A 16,116-nucleotide genomic window follows, 5' to 3' on the forward strand; every position below is an offset into this window, starting at 1 on the left:
GATTTCAAAGTCAATATTTGCGACAAGATCGTGATAAGTGTTTACAATATTCACGATCAGTTTGCGATGAAGGATTCTTCTCTGTCCAGGATTGTAGGAATTTTTTACCTCGGCGTGTATTGGAACGTAGAGTTATGTAGGGTAACACAGGAAGACAAAAATAGCTTTTCGAACAGTTTCAAGCAACCACAGACAGATCGAGACAGCTGCGCCCTAACAACGGTCTGGAAAGTGACAACAGCTCGTAAATTATTGACGATGTTTTTTACTTTAGCAGATCACGTAGGTAACCTACACCAAGGCTGTAATTACGTTTGCTACTACAGAGCCCTAAACCTTTCCTCCTGATGCAAATCCCCGGAAACGTTTTTGTGAATTTGAGAAACAGCAATGGTTGAAGCAGAGAGGACCCTCGTTGCGGCCAAAGACGGAGACCTTCAGACTCTAAGATCACTTCGTCGTTCAGCCCCCTTCGCGGCCGATGGTTTTGGAGCGACAGCGCTTCATTACGCCGCTAGAACGGGAAGGATAGACTGCGTGAAGTGGTTGGTAGAAACCGTGGGAATTTCTCCCAAAGTGTACGGAAAGAGCGGGGCAACCCCTCTGCACGACGCGGCGGCTCAGGGGCGGCTCGAGTGCGTGAAATATTTTCTCGGGAACGGCTCAGTTGATGGCGACACAAGAGACGGTTCAGGACATACTGCACTGCATTTAGCGGCGAGATTCGGTAGGTTTGACACTGTTAAGTGGTTGATTGAAAGAGGAAACAGTAATCCCAGGGCCAAGTCTAAGAATCATATGACTCCAGTGCATTTTGCTGCCTCTGGAGGGCATCTGACGTGCTTAGAGCTGTTGGTTTTTAAAGCTGGGTACAGGTTAGTGTGGTGAAAAACAACATTTTATTCTGCATGTAAATCTTAGCTTGCCTTATTATGCAAATTGAAGGTTGCTGTATGAGGAGGTGTGGTGGGAGGTGGAGGGGATGAGGGGGGGTGGGGGGGGGGGGGGGGGTTCTAGACGAGCCGAGTTGCAAAAGCCTAGTTCAGAAAGCAAAAAATGCCTTTGACGCTCAAAATCATAACTATGAAGAGCATGAGGTAGAGGAACGCAAGCTTGACTTGTTTCGTGTCGACTACCTACATGTACATGTAAATATAAGTATACAACTGCAACTTAGACTTAAAGAAAGTTTGCTTCAGGAGCAGGGGGTGCATGAAAAATGATAGCCACCTTTTTGTTTTCTAAGAATAACTTTCATTGGTCTGTTTTCTCTCAAGTGGATACAACTTATCGTAGTTACATGTCCCTAGCTAACCAAACTAGTTTTTTAGGGGATGGAGAGGGGAGGGAGGGATGTGACAAATGAAACACTGTCTCATGATGCCAATTGCTAATAAAGTAATTAATTAAATAATTAATGCACCAATTATAGCATGAACAACCATTTCATGACCTCACATGTAATTTATATACTGTCCAAAGAACCAATACTGAGAACAGAAGAAGGAATGTAAGTCAAGTGCTACTTGAGACAACCAAAAAAAATAGATCATCAAGCACCCTTTGAAGATATATTTACATGTTAAGTTTATTTAATGATACAGACGTGGGCTAAATTAAGCACCAATTTTTAATTCTTACAGGCCAGGAGTAAATTCTCTACTCACTTTTTGAGTCACCCTTAACAATGAAATTAAACTTCTGTTGGTGCTTTTTGAGAAGCAATAAAGCTGAGAAAAAATCTACATCTGATGCATGCAGGATTAATAGAGTGCACTATATGGAACACTTGTAGTACTAGCCTGTTAATTTAGCCAGTAGATGCCAAAATTAGGCAACAGTTAAAAATATTAAGTACTCTGTTTCTTTTGAAGTTTCCTTGTCAAGTCTTATATTTTAATACTATTTTGTGATTTCAATTTTCAGCTGTGTTAATGATGTTGCAACAGATGGAACAACCCCTTTATATCTTGCGTCACAAGATGGCAATCTAGACTGTCTTAAGTATCTACACAGTGTCGATGGCAAATGTGATGCAAGAGCTAGAGATGGAATGCTGCCAATACATGGTGCTGCTCAGAATGGACATTTAGACTGTGTGGGATATCTGGTGAGAAGAGGAAGACTGTTTATACAATCGTGCAATTATAGAGAATCATTTACTACAAATATCAGTTGAGTAAGGCATGAACAATCTGGGGAGACAAAGTTTTGGACTTAAAATTACTGTGTTACCATGGGCAACTTTCCTCGTCTTCAATGGTGACCATAACGTCGCCTACAACTTCACACGCTTTGTGGCCAATGACGTAAGTGCCAACAAGTTGCCACTTTAAACAGAGCAAGTTGCCCATGACAACAACACAATTTGAAGATTCAAACCTGGTCACCAAACTTTCGACCTGCCTAACTCAGCTGATAATTGTAGTATTTACAGGTATGTTGACTTTACTAGATCAAGCAGTCTAGATTCAATGCAAATGGCTGCAGTCATTGTGTGTTGTGTTCCTGTGTTCTTGCCCCATTCTACCCAGATGTACACTGTACATGCTGTATATTTTTAAAGGGGTACCAGTGAATTGAAAACTGAAGGGCAATCCTGTGATGGACCAGTTATCATCCCATTCAGGGGGGAAATACTGCTAGTCACTTAGTTACATGTGCAGAGACTGGGATAAACTCCAGCAGAATGTGACACTTAGCCCAGAAGATAATTTACAGATTTGATCCTGTTACAGATTGAAAGTGGCAAGGCTACCTTGAATGAGAGAGACACAACAGGTGCTACACCTGCTCACTATGCCGCAGCACAAGGTAATAATCTCAAATGTGCACTGCAGCAATCTTTTGCAGACTAGACATATATTTATTTGTGTTTGCCTTAGGGGTCATCAGCTATCACCTCATAAAAATTGAGAGTGAATAATCTATTAATAATATTGTTAAATGTTGTAACCATCCTCAGATTACATTTATTTACTATCCATGCCATTTTTGTCATTGGTTGACAAGTTTGTTACATTCCAATGCAGGTCATGTGAGTGTATTAAAGTGGCTAAATGCAAAAGGTAACATTTCCTTGACTGACAGACTTGGAGGCACTCCTCTTCATGACGCTGCAGAACAGGGCCAGTTTGAGGTGGGTACAGTGCAGCTCAGAAATAAACAAACTTTAAAACAATCAACGACAGGCCACAAATGACCTTTGGAACATCAGGAGATAAGTTGACCCGGGAGAAACTTGACACTACCCAAAGACATGACCGCAAACAAAAGGGGGTGTGTTTTTAATTACACGCTTTGACAAGGTCAAAACCACCATCACATAATTAATGTCAGCTGAAAAACGCTCGCATACGCGTATTCAGTTACATGTGTGTATACCTGATAAGTATGTACATGTATGAGCTTACCTGTTGTTTCTTCTCAAAACAATGCTACGAAGATTGTGACAGTTTTTCTTTTTTTTGTTGTTGCTGTGACCATCAGTATTTTTTAAAGACATTGAGCAAGCAACATTGCTGTATTTGGCAAATTCTTAATATAGCCAGAATGCATGAGGCCAAACCCATTAACTTTAAGATGATTAGTGCACTGATCATGACTGCTTCAATTATTGTTTTTAACATCTTTATGATTTTGTGTTGTTGTTGTTGTTTTTTTTAAAAATAATTTCAGTGTGTCAGGTATCTGGTGGAAAACATAGAACTGGACGTGCAACAGAAAGACAAAGAGGGACTTTCACCTGTAGCCCTAGCAGAGAAGAATGGTCACCGAAAGTGTGCAGATTACATTAAGATTGCTGTGTCAAAGGTATTCATTACAAAATTATAACTGGATTTCCTTTAGTTTCTGATTAAATTTACTATTTCCCACTCATCTATTACTACATGTATACAACACGAATGAGAAATCTGACAAGATTGTTACTTCTATGAAGAAAACTTTCCACAGAATTCTGCAAGAAGTGATTCTTTACAAGCAACTGTACATGTACATCTTCATGTTAAATGGTTCATCATTGCATATACACTTCATGGGTAGGGAAGTTTTGTGGCCAGACATAACATGAAGTGTTTAAAAGAGTCCCTCATGATGCCTGCTAATGTTTGAGCATTCTCACCAATGCATAACATACATACCTGTGTTGTTGTAAGTTGTATTGAGACTACGATTCCCCTTATCATCCTCATCCTCGTCATTGTGCTAATTAATCCTGCTCATCTTCAACACCATCACTATCATCCCACGCCATGAGCATGATCACTGCCACAGTTACAGCCATCACCACCACTTCCATGGGCCACCATCAGTACACTGCCACTGCCACCACAGCCACAAGCCTCTGTCTATTGCCACCTCATTCATTATCATCATGACAATCAATGCATCATGCCCAGGGGTTTCATTAAGCATAATAGGTGCTGGGAAAATTGAGCAGCTGTGAGAACAATTTTGCCCGGCTGGTTTGGCTATCTAGCAGAAAGGTTTTCTTATAAAGAAGTTCAGTTCAAATTGTTGTGCCCTCCTGTGAAAACCAGTTGCCCTCCTGACTGAAACCCCCTGCATGCCTTGTGGATTTTGAATCACAGTCAGCAAATTTTCTTTGAATGACTCTTATTAGTAGTTTGTTAAGTGTGATCGTCCGTGTGAGGGTTCAAGCCATTTACTATATGAGTTTTATTATTAAAAATGTTTAATGAAAACAAGGTTCAAGATAAAACCCTCCACATTTCCAATAAATTGTATGGGGATATGCATAAATTCAAGAATTAACAATAACTTCAGATAGATTAGCAATTAATTATTAATTGCTAATCTATCTGAAGTTATAGTCCATAAATTAAAATCTTTTGTAAGAAATACCTCTTAATTGTAATTTCATTATGTATTAAGCACTCAAAGCAAGTCTGCATCATAATCCATTCCTTCTTCAAGAGGTTTTTTCTTTCATCAGTGACTCCCCCAATGACTTCATTCAGCATCATTTCAACAAGCATTTTTCACACTGGGTGTAACATTCTGTAAAATTTACCTCCACTAATCAAGTGAGGAATCAATAGATTTATGGATCAAGTTGCACCACATTGTACTTAATTTGCTTTCCTTTTAAGCATCAAATTCATTCAATGCAGTATACTATTTGCAAAGCATATGCATCAAGAGCTATCTACTTAATCCGTGATTATGTTGTGAACAGCAGGAAATTCGTCACGGTCAGGCAAAAGTTATGGAAAACTGACATTTTGTAGAAAAGTTTGAAAAAATTGAAATTAAAGCCATTGAAGGCTGAAAGAAACATTTTGGATGACCATGAACCCAACAATGTTTTTCCTTAATAATAATGGTGAAAACTCATTAGTCTAAAATAAATGAGTGGAAACGATGGCTGTAAGGGGAGGCTGGAAGCCACAGCTACATGTATATCTGACATTTTGCATTTATTTTCAAGGTCAGGAAAATTTTATTTTTATCAAGGGAAAAGTCAGGGAATTTGGAAAAGTGATGTCTGTGGCAACCATGTCACAATGCTTTCTGCTTTCAGCTGTATTACATGTAAGCCGTAGAGCTGAGGTTGATAAAATTATCTTTTTTTGCTAAACGTGACAGATGATGATCATATATTTTTCTAGCAAGAAAGCTTTAACTTTACATTTTGTCAAGCTGCTTGTTACTGTGGCATTCAATTATTAAAACTAGAGAAGCACCTAATTAAATTAAAAACTCAATTATGTTAAATGTAGCAGCACTAAATGCAATTAAAGCATTGATTATTAACACCATATGAAGCTAATTAAAATGCCTCTGAATGCACAATCCATGCTGTCATACATGTACCTGTCATTCAACCATGTCTAAACATGCCATTGTGATGATCAAGCTTTTTGCTTTTACATTAACATTTTCAACACTCTGTGGCGAGTCCCTGATTTCCATGTGTTTACAGTCACTGTACATTAAAACATCGCCAACTGGGGCCAGTTTCATAAAATTGATATTAACACTGTGAATGACTTAATTCTATTAAGGCAATAAAATGGTAAGTTTGACTGGGATGTTTCACTATGCGATTGTTTAAATGCCTCTTTAGGACAAACTTGGCTGACGTCAATGTTGTCCCATGCATATGTCTGTTTCTTAACTTTTTAAAACTACTAAAGAATAACCATTATTCCATGAGGTATATATTGATCACCTTAAGTGGCAAAATTAATGACTGCGTGTTTATTGGGTAATGATACAGATTTAAAGGACATTTTTGAACTTTCAGCAGATGCCAAAGTCCCGCACCTAAAGCAATCAACATTACCGACACAATAAAGTTAAGTTTTTTCAGTAACAAGTTTGAAATCATTGTGATTAATTCTTAGCTAGAACTGAAGGATTTATTTACTAATAGAAAGTCAGTTTTGGTTGTTGTTTGACCTTCAGAAAAGAATTAAATAAAACTTAGCGGTTTGATAGTAATTTTGAAAGACAAACATTTCTCTCTAGTGTATAGCAGTTAAATGAACTTTTTCTTGTATAACATGTATAATAAATAAAGAAAACAATTTCACTGGATTCCACTTTATCCTGAAATATGAATTAGGACAGTAGGTTAATTATATTATTGTGAAATGTGAAACACGAGAAATACAGACATGATTGTGTTTGAAGTAAATTTTCAACATTTCTCTGATGGGGCAAGTGTCTTTTCACCAAAGTCTTGAACTGTTATGCAATTGGGGAACATTGATGTGTTGTTAATAATAGATAATTATTTTAATAATAGATATAATAATTTATTATTAAAAAAGAGTATTTTAGAGATTTTGGTAATTATTGACACTGATAATGTTCATTGAAATAAATGCACTGTATGGTGTAAATTAAAAGTAGAATCTAGAGTTTACTTGCATTAAAGGTGCTTCTTTTAAAATGTCATAAATCAATGTTATTTCTCAGCATTTTGCTGCGAATTCAAATATTACATGTAAGTAATTTTAGCAACAAAGATAACACTGATGTGTTTGTACATACTCTTTTTTATGTTACGCCAAAATCCTGCAATCTGCTGGTGCTGCTCAGTTCGAAAACTGACCTGTAAGTTATGCACTGTAGGGGAAATCATTTCCAGAATCAGATTTTGTTATTTGTCTATTATTGTGCTCTAAGCTGCATCGTTTGACATAAAATGCCTTTTGTAAAAAAAAATGTAGCTGCATTAAGTCTTATGTCTAAGGGTTAAACCCTTGCATGACATTCATGTTAGCTATGAACGCTGTTAAAGTAATGTTTTCTGCAAACCTCTCAAACTCATTAATTATTCATCAAGTTTAAACAGGAAATCACGACCGAGACGGTGTTTGGATATCTGATCTTTACTAGCTTAGATTTTTACGATTTTATTTCTCCGTTTTCTCCTTAATTTTAGTTTCGATTGAGAAGATATATCAAACGTTCAAGACAGTGTTTGACCACGTTACCAAATACATCGGAGTTCGTCAAAGCTTCTCCGCTACGCGTCGTATTTTCAACTCCATTCTCGGTGTTTGGAAATGTGGTCAAACACGGTCTTTCGTGTTTGATATTTTACTTGAAAAGGCTGGCATAAATGGCAAGGGCGAGGGTTATTAGACAAGTTTTGCAGGGCAGATATTATAAGTTGTCTTTGGCACACAACTCACATGCGCTTATTTCTGAAAATTGCTTCACGTAGTTTATAGCACTTGCATTTTTGAATAAGGCCTAAATTTATTCTGACGTTTCAATCGATGTTTGTTTTTTTGTTTGTTTGTTTTTCGGAAGGGGAGGAGGGGGATGAAAAGTCGATGTGACTCAAATAATTATATTCTCTGAAACTAATCTTTTTATTTCAGAAACTGCCCCCAAACATGAGCCGTGCGGGACTAAACATGATTCTTAATTTTGTTAGTGTCTGTGAAATGTGTATTGCTTTATAAGTGGCACGAATCTTAAAGTTGATCAGAGTTTTCTCTTTCCTCGTTTTTTACTCATATTTTGGGGTGGAGTTTATGGCCTGTCAAGAGGAAATGGATTTCAAATATTAGATAATCACAAAAACCTGCCGAAAGGTCGAGCGAACTCGTTCAAATCCGAAATTTTGGTTTGTATCTCGGTTCTCGGATAATTGCTGTTCGCGAAATTCGAATACAACGAATTTCTTAATGGTGAACAGTCAGACTCCAAACGTTTTGGTTATACAGTAATCACTAATATCTGATGTGCCTTCATGTTTTCAAAAACTTGCAGCTTGCAACTACACCTGTATGTCCGCAGCATTGCGCTGGGTTGAACTTCAATATTTGTTTCAGTTATTTGATTGAATTTACAAGAAAAAATCAGTTGCTGGGACCAGGCAGTGCGTTTGTTATAGGAGAGTTATTGTTTCATGTTAGTTATTTATCCGCGTGGAAACGGCCATTCAATGTCTTTAGAAATGGCCTGAGAGTACAAGACAGAGTACAAGGCGTGTTTATCTTAATTCCGAGCTTTGTTATTGATTGATGTACTGGAGCTCTGCTGAACTCATATCAGAGAGTTGCCGGCCAGTGTACTCAGATTCATATTTGCTCCCTTTTTTTTTTTTTTTTTTTTGTAACAGCAAGCTAAAGCGCAAAAGAAAGAAATGGAGGCCAAGAAAAAATACATGATAGAAGATAGCTTTCATGTAACAACAACCTCGACAGAGCAAAGTTTAGCAGCGCAAGCGAAGACATACTTCACCTCCAGAACGCTGACTGCAAACGATGGATCTGAAGCGAGTGTAACATCACAGAAAATTTCAAAACACCAAAATGCGATCGGCAAGAAAGAAGACCCAACTAACGTGAAAGCAGTTAGACGTCCTTCGCTTGTAAATACACAAGATGCTATCGAAAGTACAGATCCAATACAGCGTGACACTAAACCAGCGGAATCAGATGTGCCTCGCTTGCCGCCTACAGAAAAGCCGCTGAGAGAGAGGCAATTACTGCCTTTGCCTCATTTTGGGGAATTCATTCCTCCACCAGCAGAGTTTGCTGGCTATTCAGGTAAAGGAGAAAGAACTCTGACAAGAGGTAGCAATAACGGTTACTGCATGGATGCGCTAAATTGTATCAAATCCAGCTCTTTCGACGGTAGATTCAGTCAGGTTTTCACAACTTCCAAGCAGTACATCAATTTTATTCACTTTTTCACTTCCTATGTTGGTATTTTGCATGAAAATTCAGACAAGCAGGAGCAAGCTATAGTTTTGACTTTTTAGGCAATTTATGCTTGTAGTAAGTCTATATTTTTCGTCAGCCGCCATGGCAGTTCCTTTAAGGCCACGTCGACACTTCTCCGGAGGAATTTGAAAACGGAGGTTACACTCTGAAAACGCATCAAATGTCTTCCGTTCACACTACGCCGGAGAAATTTGAAAACGGAGCTTTCACTCTGAAAACGCATCAAATGTTTTCCGTCCACACTACACCGGAGGAATTTGAAAACGGAACAATCAGCGCCGGTCATTTTGCATTTGTGTTTATGTAAAACTCAAGCAGGGGAATGACATGATTATCGTAGCATCATGGTTTATACGAAAAGCTCCGTTTCCAAAATGTTTTCCATCCACACTAAAACGCAAAGCCGGCGTTTTCAAATTCCTCCGGTTGGAAGAGCATTTTCGAAAAGTTCCATTTGCGTGACAGATTAGTGTGGACTGTAGGCCTGACCGGAGAAATAAAGCTGCGTTTTCAAATTCCTATGACGTAGTGTGGACGGGGCCCAAGGATCTAGTGTTCTTCGCAGCCGTTTGGGCTGAAGTCACGCAACGTTCCCGTCCCCATGTGGCTTCTTCCCACCGACATAAATTATATTCCTCTTCTACTTGGACCAATCAGCGCCTATTTTTATTGTATCCGCTGCACCAATCACAACGTAGTTTGCTGTCTTGATGTTTTCTTTCCCGGGAAAATCTTGAGCGGCCATTGATTGGTAGACATTTTTGGCGCGGACCTCTGCAAGGAATGAAAGCGGGAGTGTGATTGGTATATTTGAAGAAACGAATGCATGTCTGTTTGAAGTAGTCACCTAGGGACGGGGAGCGTTACGTGACTTCGGCACTAGCGGCTGCGAAGGAGAGTATTAAGTATCTCTTTTTTTTACAAAATGTCTTGTTTTTTGCAATTGTCAAGTCGCTACACGTCTTTAATCCACATACGTGATCATGGACACTTCTACTACTGACTTTGGACTTTGCCCAGCTGTACTGAACAGAACCAAGGACTGTCGAGGGCTGGCGTTGATTAGATAACGATTACAGACTGTCCTGTATTGCATGGGAGGGCGACAACGACGAGGACAATGACAACTGAAACAAAAGCAACTACAAAAGCAAAAACAACAGAACTGAAACAACAACCATGGCAACAACACGAGAAATAACGACAACAACATTGATAACAAAAGCGGTAATAGCAATAACCAACAACAACAATAGCAATATCCACCACAGCAAGAAAAGCGACTTAAAAATCAACAACAAGAACATCGACAACAAAGTACTTTGCACATTTTTAATTAATTCCACCCAGTAAAATGTTTTCTTTCGTTTAAACCGGCTAAACATGAAATCCGTGATGACAAGACAGAAGGAAGTCAAGAGGGACGAGAAAACCAAATTAACTAGGCTACCACGAACATGAAGAAATCAGAGATATTTAACGTAACGCTATAGAAAAAACCCTGTTTTCTTTTTGTTTGTTGAATTCTTGCTCAGAGACTCCATTGTGTTATGTAGTCTGTGGCGCGGTAAGCGATTTCTAGGATGTGTTCTTCATACATAACCAGAGTGACCAAGCTAGAAAAAGTAGTAGAAATATGCTCGGATTATGAAACCCAAAGTTTCGATACTGGACAATTTCTCTACGAACTATTCTTCAGATTTCACTTGTAAAACTCAGCTACATTCTTTTGTTTTGTTTTAAATAAACAGTTCATTGTTTATACTCATGATCCAGCTCGTGTTTTTCTCACAAGCTTGTCCTTAAAATAAACATATCACATCATCAAAAATACAGATTTATGTCACACTTTGTTACGAGGAATAATCTCCGAAGAGGGCTTTTCTTGAAGATGCCTTTGATCTTTCGAAAATAGAAAAGCGGATGTTACAGAATGTCCTGACGGAGAAGGGAGAAAGCATGGACGTTTTCTTTGTCATCATGCATCAAGAACGCAGATTACTGTTAAAGAAGACGTCACTTGTTAGTACAATCAGTATTTATTCTCTTACAACTTTACACTCAGCGCCTTTTTTTAATTTTCACCTGGGTTTACCTGACGCTCGAAAACACCAGCTACTTAAATTTTAACAGGGCGGACGTCCAACTTATCGTAAATCAAGTCTGTTCTTTTTGTTGCCAGATACTTCCAACAGAAAAGCTGAAGAGTTGCAAGACCCGAACGAAGACGTGGAGTTTGATGAAAAGAAAGCCAGCAAAACTACCCATCTTAGTGAGATCTTTAAGCCAAGTAGTGAAAATGTCGGCATTAATGATTCAGCGCTAAACGATGGTAGCGTTATTGTGGAAGTTCATTCTTTGGAAGGTGGAAGTACCTCAGTACATCAGCAGAGTGAAAATGAAGATGCCGAGGTGATTGGCGAAGAAACCCAAGACAGCCACCCTATAAGATACCAGAATTTTGGTCACGTGACCGGTGGAGTGCATCATAAGAAAAGTGACCAGTCAGTGAACGAGGAATTACTAAGTCTGGTACCTCCGTGGAAAAGACAGATCCTTGTCAACCGCATGGTCAAAGAAAAAGCGCGGGAAAAGGCTGAGCGAGAAAAGGTTTGACCGTAACGTTTTTTTTTAGGCCATTTCCCAGTTACTTTGGTGCTTCTATTTCAAAACCAGTCCTCGTGTAAAACCTTTCATATGAAAATGGTTTGATGTGCATGAAAATGAATATGCAGGCGGAACACATTTTCTTGTGAATGGTTTCGCTCGAAGAGTCGTTTTGACACGCAGAGGCAAAAGGCAACTCGGAAATGGCTAATTAAAAAATGTGCCTCCCTACAAAACAGTCGTTCCGCCATAAGATTGTCGGCTTAACACAGGTTCGCATTACAAAAAATAGAAGAAGAAAAGCTTGGCACTTGATGGGGTGGTGTCCGCTTAAGACAGGTTTCGCTGTAGTGGAAACTCTTCAAATGCTTGCTTGCGTTACTGTAACGCATTTTATGTAACTAGTTTATGTCGTCCAAGAGCAGCCGTGACATGCGGTGAGATGGGTGGGTCGCCTAGTTTACGCATACGGCAGTATTTACTAGCAAATTGAAGTACTTCTAGGACACCGTTACCTTTAGGATTTTACTTTAATGGCGTGATTTGCATGATTTTCTTCCTTGCTTTGCAGAGAGAAATAGAACAAAGAAAGTGGATTGGGGTTCCGTTATGGAAAATTCCTTTACTCTCCAAGAGAGAAGAAGATAGGTTTGTATATTGTGGATACAAGTATTTTTGCACTGATGTCTTTGTGATTTCAATTGAGTTTACCGTAAATTTACGCTTAAGTGTTTTGCTCATAGTGTCACAATCTTTATAAATCGTCAGCTTTCTTTTTTGTCCTTTTTCGTTTATTTTGACCTCTGGAATGTAATCTATTATCGTTGTTATTTTTTTTATTTGATGGCAAAACATGAACCTATCACAAATGCAAGTTAAGCTAGCGAGCTTTACAAAACTTCTCTGTATCAACACGCCATTCATAATAGGACAGCCTGTGCCTCTGTTTCAAAACGAGTCTTCGAGCAAAACCGCTCATGAAACTGAATTTGATTTGCACGAAAATAGACCTGTTTATGTAGGCAGAATACATTTTCATGTGAATGGTTTTGCACAGAGACTCGGCAAAAGGCAAAAGGCAAAAGGCAACTCGGGAATGGTCTATTGCATGGATTTATATAGTGTCTTTTTTTTGGTTCCCATGTTTCGATTAGACTGAAGGAGGAGCAGCGATGGATTGGCATTCCAGAGTGGAAGAAAAACCTGCTAAGAAGAAAAGGGACCGATCAACTTTATCTGGATTATCATGCAGTGAACACTGGCCATCCGGGCATCAGGCGTACGGTGTCATGGAAACTACCAGAGATGTCTGCTGATGAAGAGTGCGATGACGTAACGCGGCCGAGAGCAATTTCGTCACTAGAATAGAGTCTGGGACGAGAAAAGCGATTGCTGCACGGTACTTTGCAAGAGTTGTCTGAAATGAAACATTACATAGCTGTTTGAATCATAAAATAATTGATATGTTGTGGACTACTTCGTTTCGACAATCCCAACAAGTTCAACTAATTTAATTTCTAATCCGGTGAAGAATTTTTCGTCTTTGGCGTCATCTTTTCATCCTAATGTCACACGTTATCTACAATTTCATGCTTATCCGAAGTAGAAGTATCCCATAGCTTGTTTTGGATGGAAGCATTCGTTCCACAGACGTTTGCGCCTCAAATTCAGACATACAATAAACAAACAATGTACGATGCAAAGTAAATAAACAATAAATTGCTTGGTGGTCAACATTGGTGCATTTTTTCCTTTGTTGATGTCTGATTCTGATGACTATAATTAAAATTTTCAGTAGTTTGCAATGCGTTTGAGTTTTACAGCAGCAATTAGCATTTTCACTTTTTCAGTTCTGTTCACTTTACAGCGAGGAATATAGAACCTAAGCGGGGCATCTATTCTTCGCGGCCTCCCTTTTACCCTGTTATTTAGTACCTGTAAATCCGGCACAGTTGAAACACGACCTCTATTGCTACATGCATCCAAAGGTGCCGGCGGTTATCGATAAGTTACGCTGCATTCAAGTTTGATCATAGCAGACCAAAACGTTCACATTTCATCGTTTTTGTTGTGTAGAATTTGCACTGAAAAGTGACATTGATCATGCGATGAATAACTAAATGGCGATCTGAGGCTAACTTAACATAATCTCGTGTAATTATTGCCTTTCTATGTTGTTTCATCGCATTTTAAGTGATTTAAGGTCATGCAGCGAGTAAGAGAAACAAAGGCACACTAGGGAAAATTCACTACATCTTGCTGAACAATTTCTCAGCTGCAGCTCATAATTTGCTGCTCATAAAAAATATCATTCACAAATTCAAGAACTCGTAAGGATTGTATTTCTTATCTGCTGCAGAATTCTACCTCCTCCCCTCCCACCCCTCCCCACCTCCCTTTAAAAGGACAAAAATTAAAACGTGATCGATGCTCGTTCCGATGGTAAGTTGTGGTAAGCCTTGTAGCTGTGCGACCGCGCTCATTCATGCTATACCCAGAATGATTTAGAGATTCTCGGAAAAGGGGGAAATAATGATCAATAAGACAATATGCGGAAAACCTAAAATTGAATCAGTTCCAAATGGTATGTTATGAGTATTTTATTGTTAGCTATTTGATCCAAAAGACTTCGCAACTTGTATGAAGAGAAAACAGTACTGGTAGAATTTTACAACTAATCTCGTGCTCGGTGGAAACCCTTTACTCTGTCATTAGAACAGTGCATGCATTACATGTTGTTTTGTACATGAAGCTAATGTTCTCAATCTATGTATGGTCGAGGTGCTTCATACCGCTAGAGAATGAATATTATAGGACGTCTTATAGCCTACAATCTCTGTACGGCATAAAACTGAGACTGCATGAAACTTGTGCTTGCCGTATTGAGACAACTGACTTGAAAGTTTTAAATTGAATGCTCAACCGAAAGAGAAACCGGAACAACATGAACCAGACAAATATTGCCTTCTTTGATGTTTTATTGACCAATATAGCGCTAAAGAGAACATTTCTCTCATTTCAATAGACGGAGAAAACGAAAAATTAGTCGGGAGGGAAAAAGTTTGAGAACCTTTTGCTTCAGCATTGGCTGACGCACGTTTTTGCGGCCTAACGACGCTTAAGAAGCCACAAAACCAACTTTTGGACTCTCAGAGGTAAGCATAGTATAATGAATGTCATATTACAGAGAAAACCTAGTAATCTTAAGCCCGGAAAGCGTGTGCAGTCACTAAACTATGACAATGAATACGGCAAAACTTCATGTAACGGGATCGGCAACAAAATTCCTTTCATGTATTTATCTGTGACATTATTTTGCTTGCTGTCTGAGGTGCTTGCTGCATTGCCTACTCTCTTGAGAGCCTTGCTTTTACATCGTGAGCAAGAAATTAAATTGATGGAGTTTTATTGTTCGTGATAGCTAGTGTAGGCTGACCTTCACAATCAAGACGAGGAGCGAAAGCTTCTATGCACGAGAAGCCCGCTCACGCTAACAACACTACCGAACCTGAATCATCAAATTAAGGGCTACCTTCCAAACGGAACTATGGCTTTACAAAAAATGCTTCAGCCTTGATCATAGCGAAAAGTTCATTGTTATAGAAAGATAATTTATAATTTTTATAAGATGAAAGTTATCAGAAGTAACTGATCGTGATGATCACTGACAGTACAAAGACATCATTAACTTCAGTTGAAACTTTAATATTTCACCTCATCCTGTCATCAGTCGTGCAGGCCTTTGAGTTTTACTGTTTCTGTAAAGTTTATTCAGACTGTTGATCACAGGGACAGTTTGTGGACCTTGATGATGACGCCATACGAAAAATCACCACCAACACATGTAAATAGCGTGTATTTTGCTATTTGGAAATCGTAACAGAAACCCACTTGTAGCTTATCTTCGTTGAGGTCAGGCGTTTCAACCCCCAGCCAGCAGTTAGTATAGCCTAGGCTATCCTCTGCGCCCGTGATTTCTTTCCAAACTGTTTTACCATACTTCGTTAGCACCGCGCTTGAAATTCCACCTAGTGTCGCGTGAAAGGTAGAATTTCCTAGTCCTATCACTAAGACATCCCTTGGTTTCCTGTTTGTGGCATAGTGAATTCTTCATTGTAAGTTGCTTGGAACGTCATCCCTATAAGCGGTTGATACCATAGCTGCAGATCCTTCAGAGCTTCATCGACGGCCACGTTTTCTCTTTCAAAAATCGGGCTATGACGAAACGTCTCAACTCCTTAGACGTTCAGAGAGAAAGAGGAAGTTGGAGCAATAAAAGATTTTCATTGTACTG

The 16,116-nt window shown here is 38.9% G+C and overlaps 1 protein-coding gene across 1 annotated transcript; it reads left to right on the forward strand.

Moving 5' to 3' along the window:
* The first annotated feature begins 12 nt into the window (after positions 1 to 12).
* Positions 13 to 13,556, forward strand: LOC110065399 (uncharacterized). Its single transcript, XM_089282043.1, has 9 exons — positions 13 to 875; positions 1,927 to 2,110; positions 2,739 to 2,814; positions 3,033 to 3,139; positions 3,679 to 3,813; positions 8,609 to 9,038; positions 11,398 to 11,825; positions 12,394 to 12,470; positions 12,977 to 13,556. Exons 1-9 carry the CDS (start codon positions 391 to 393, stop codon positions 13,188 to 13,190), a joined length of 2,136 nt encoding a protein of 711 aa, XP_089138169.1. The 5' UTR covers positions 13 to 390; the 3' UTR covers positions 13,191 to 13,556.
* The last annotated feature ends 2,560 nt before the right edge of the window (positions 13,557 to 16,116 follow it).

Source organism: Orbicella faveolata, unplaced genomic scaffold, assembly GCF_042242905.1.
Source record: "Orbicella faveolata isolate gen_17 unplaced genomic scaffold, um_ofav_v1 contig_12, whole genome shotgun sequence".
Classification (NCBI taxonomy): domain Eukaryota; kingdom Metazoa; phylum Cnidaria; class Anthozoa; order Scleractinia; family Merulinidae; genus Orbicella; species Orbicella faveolata.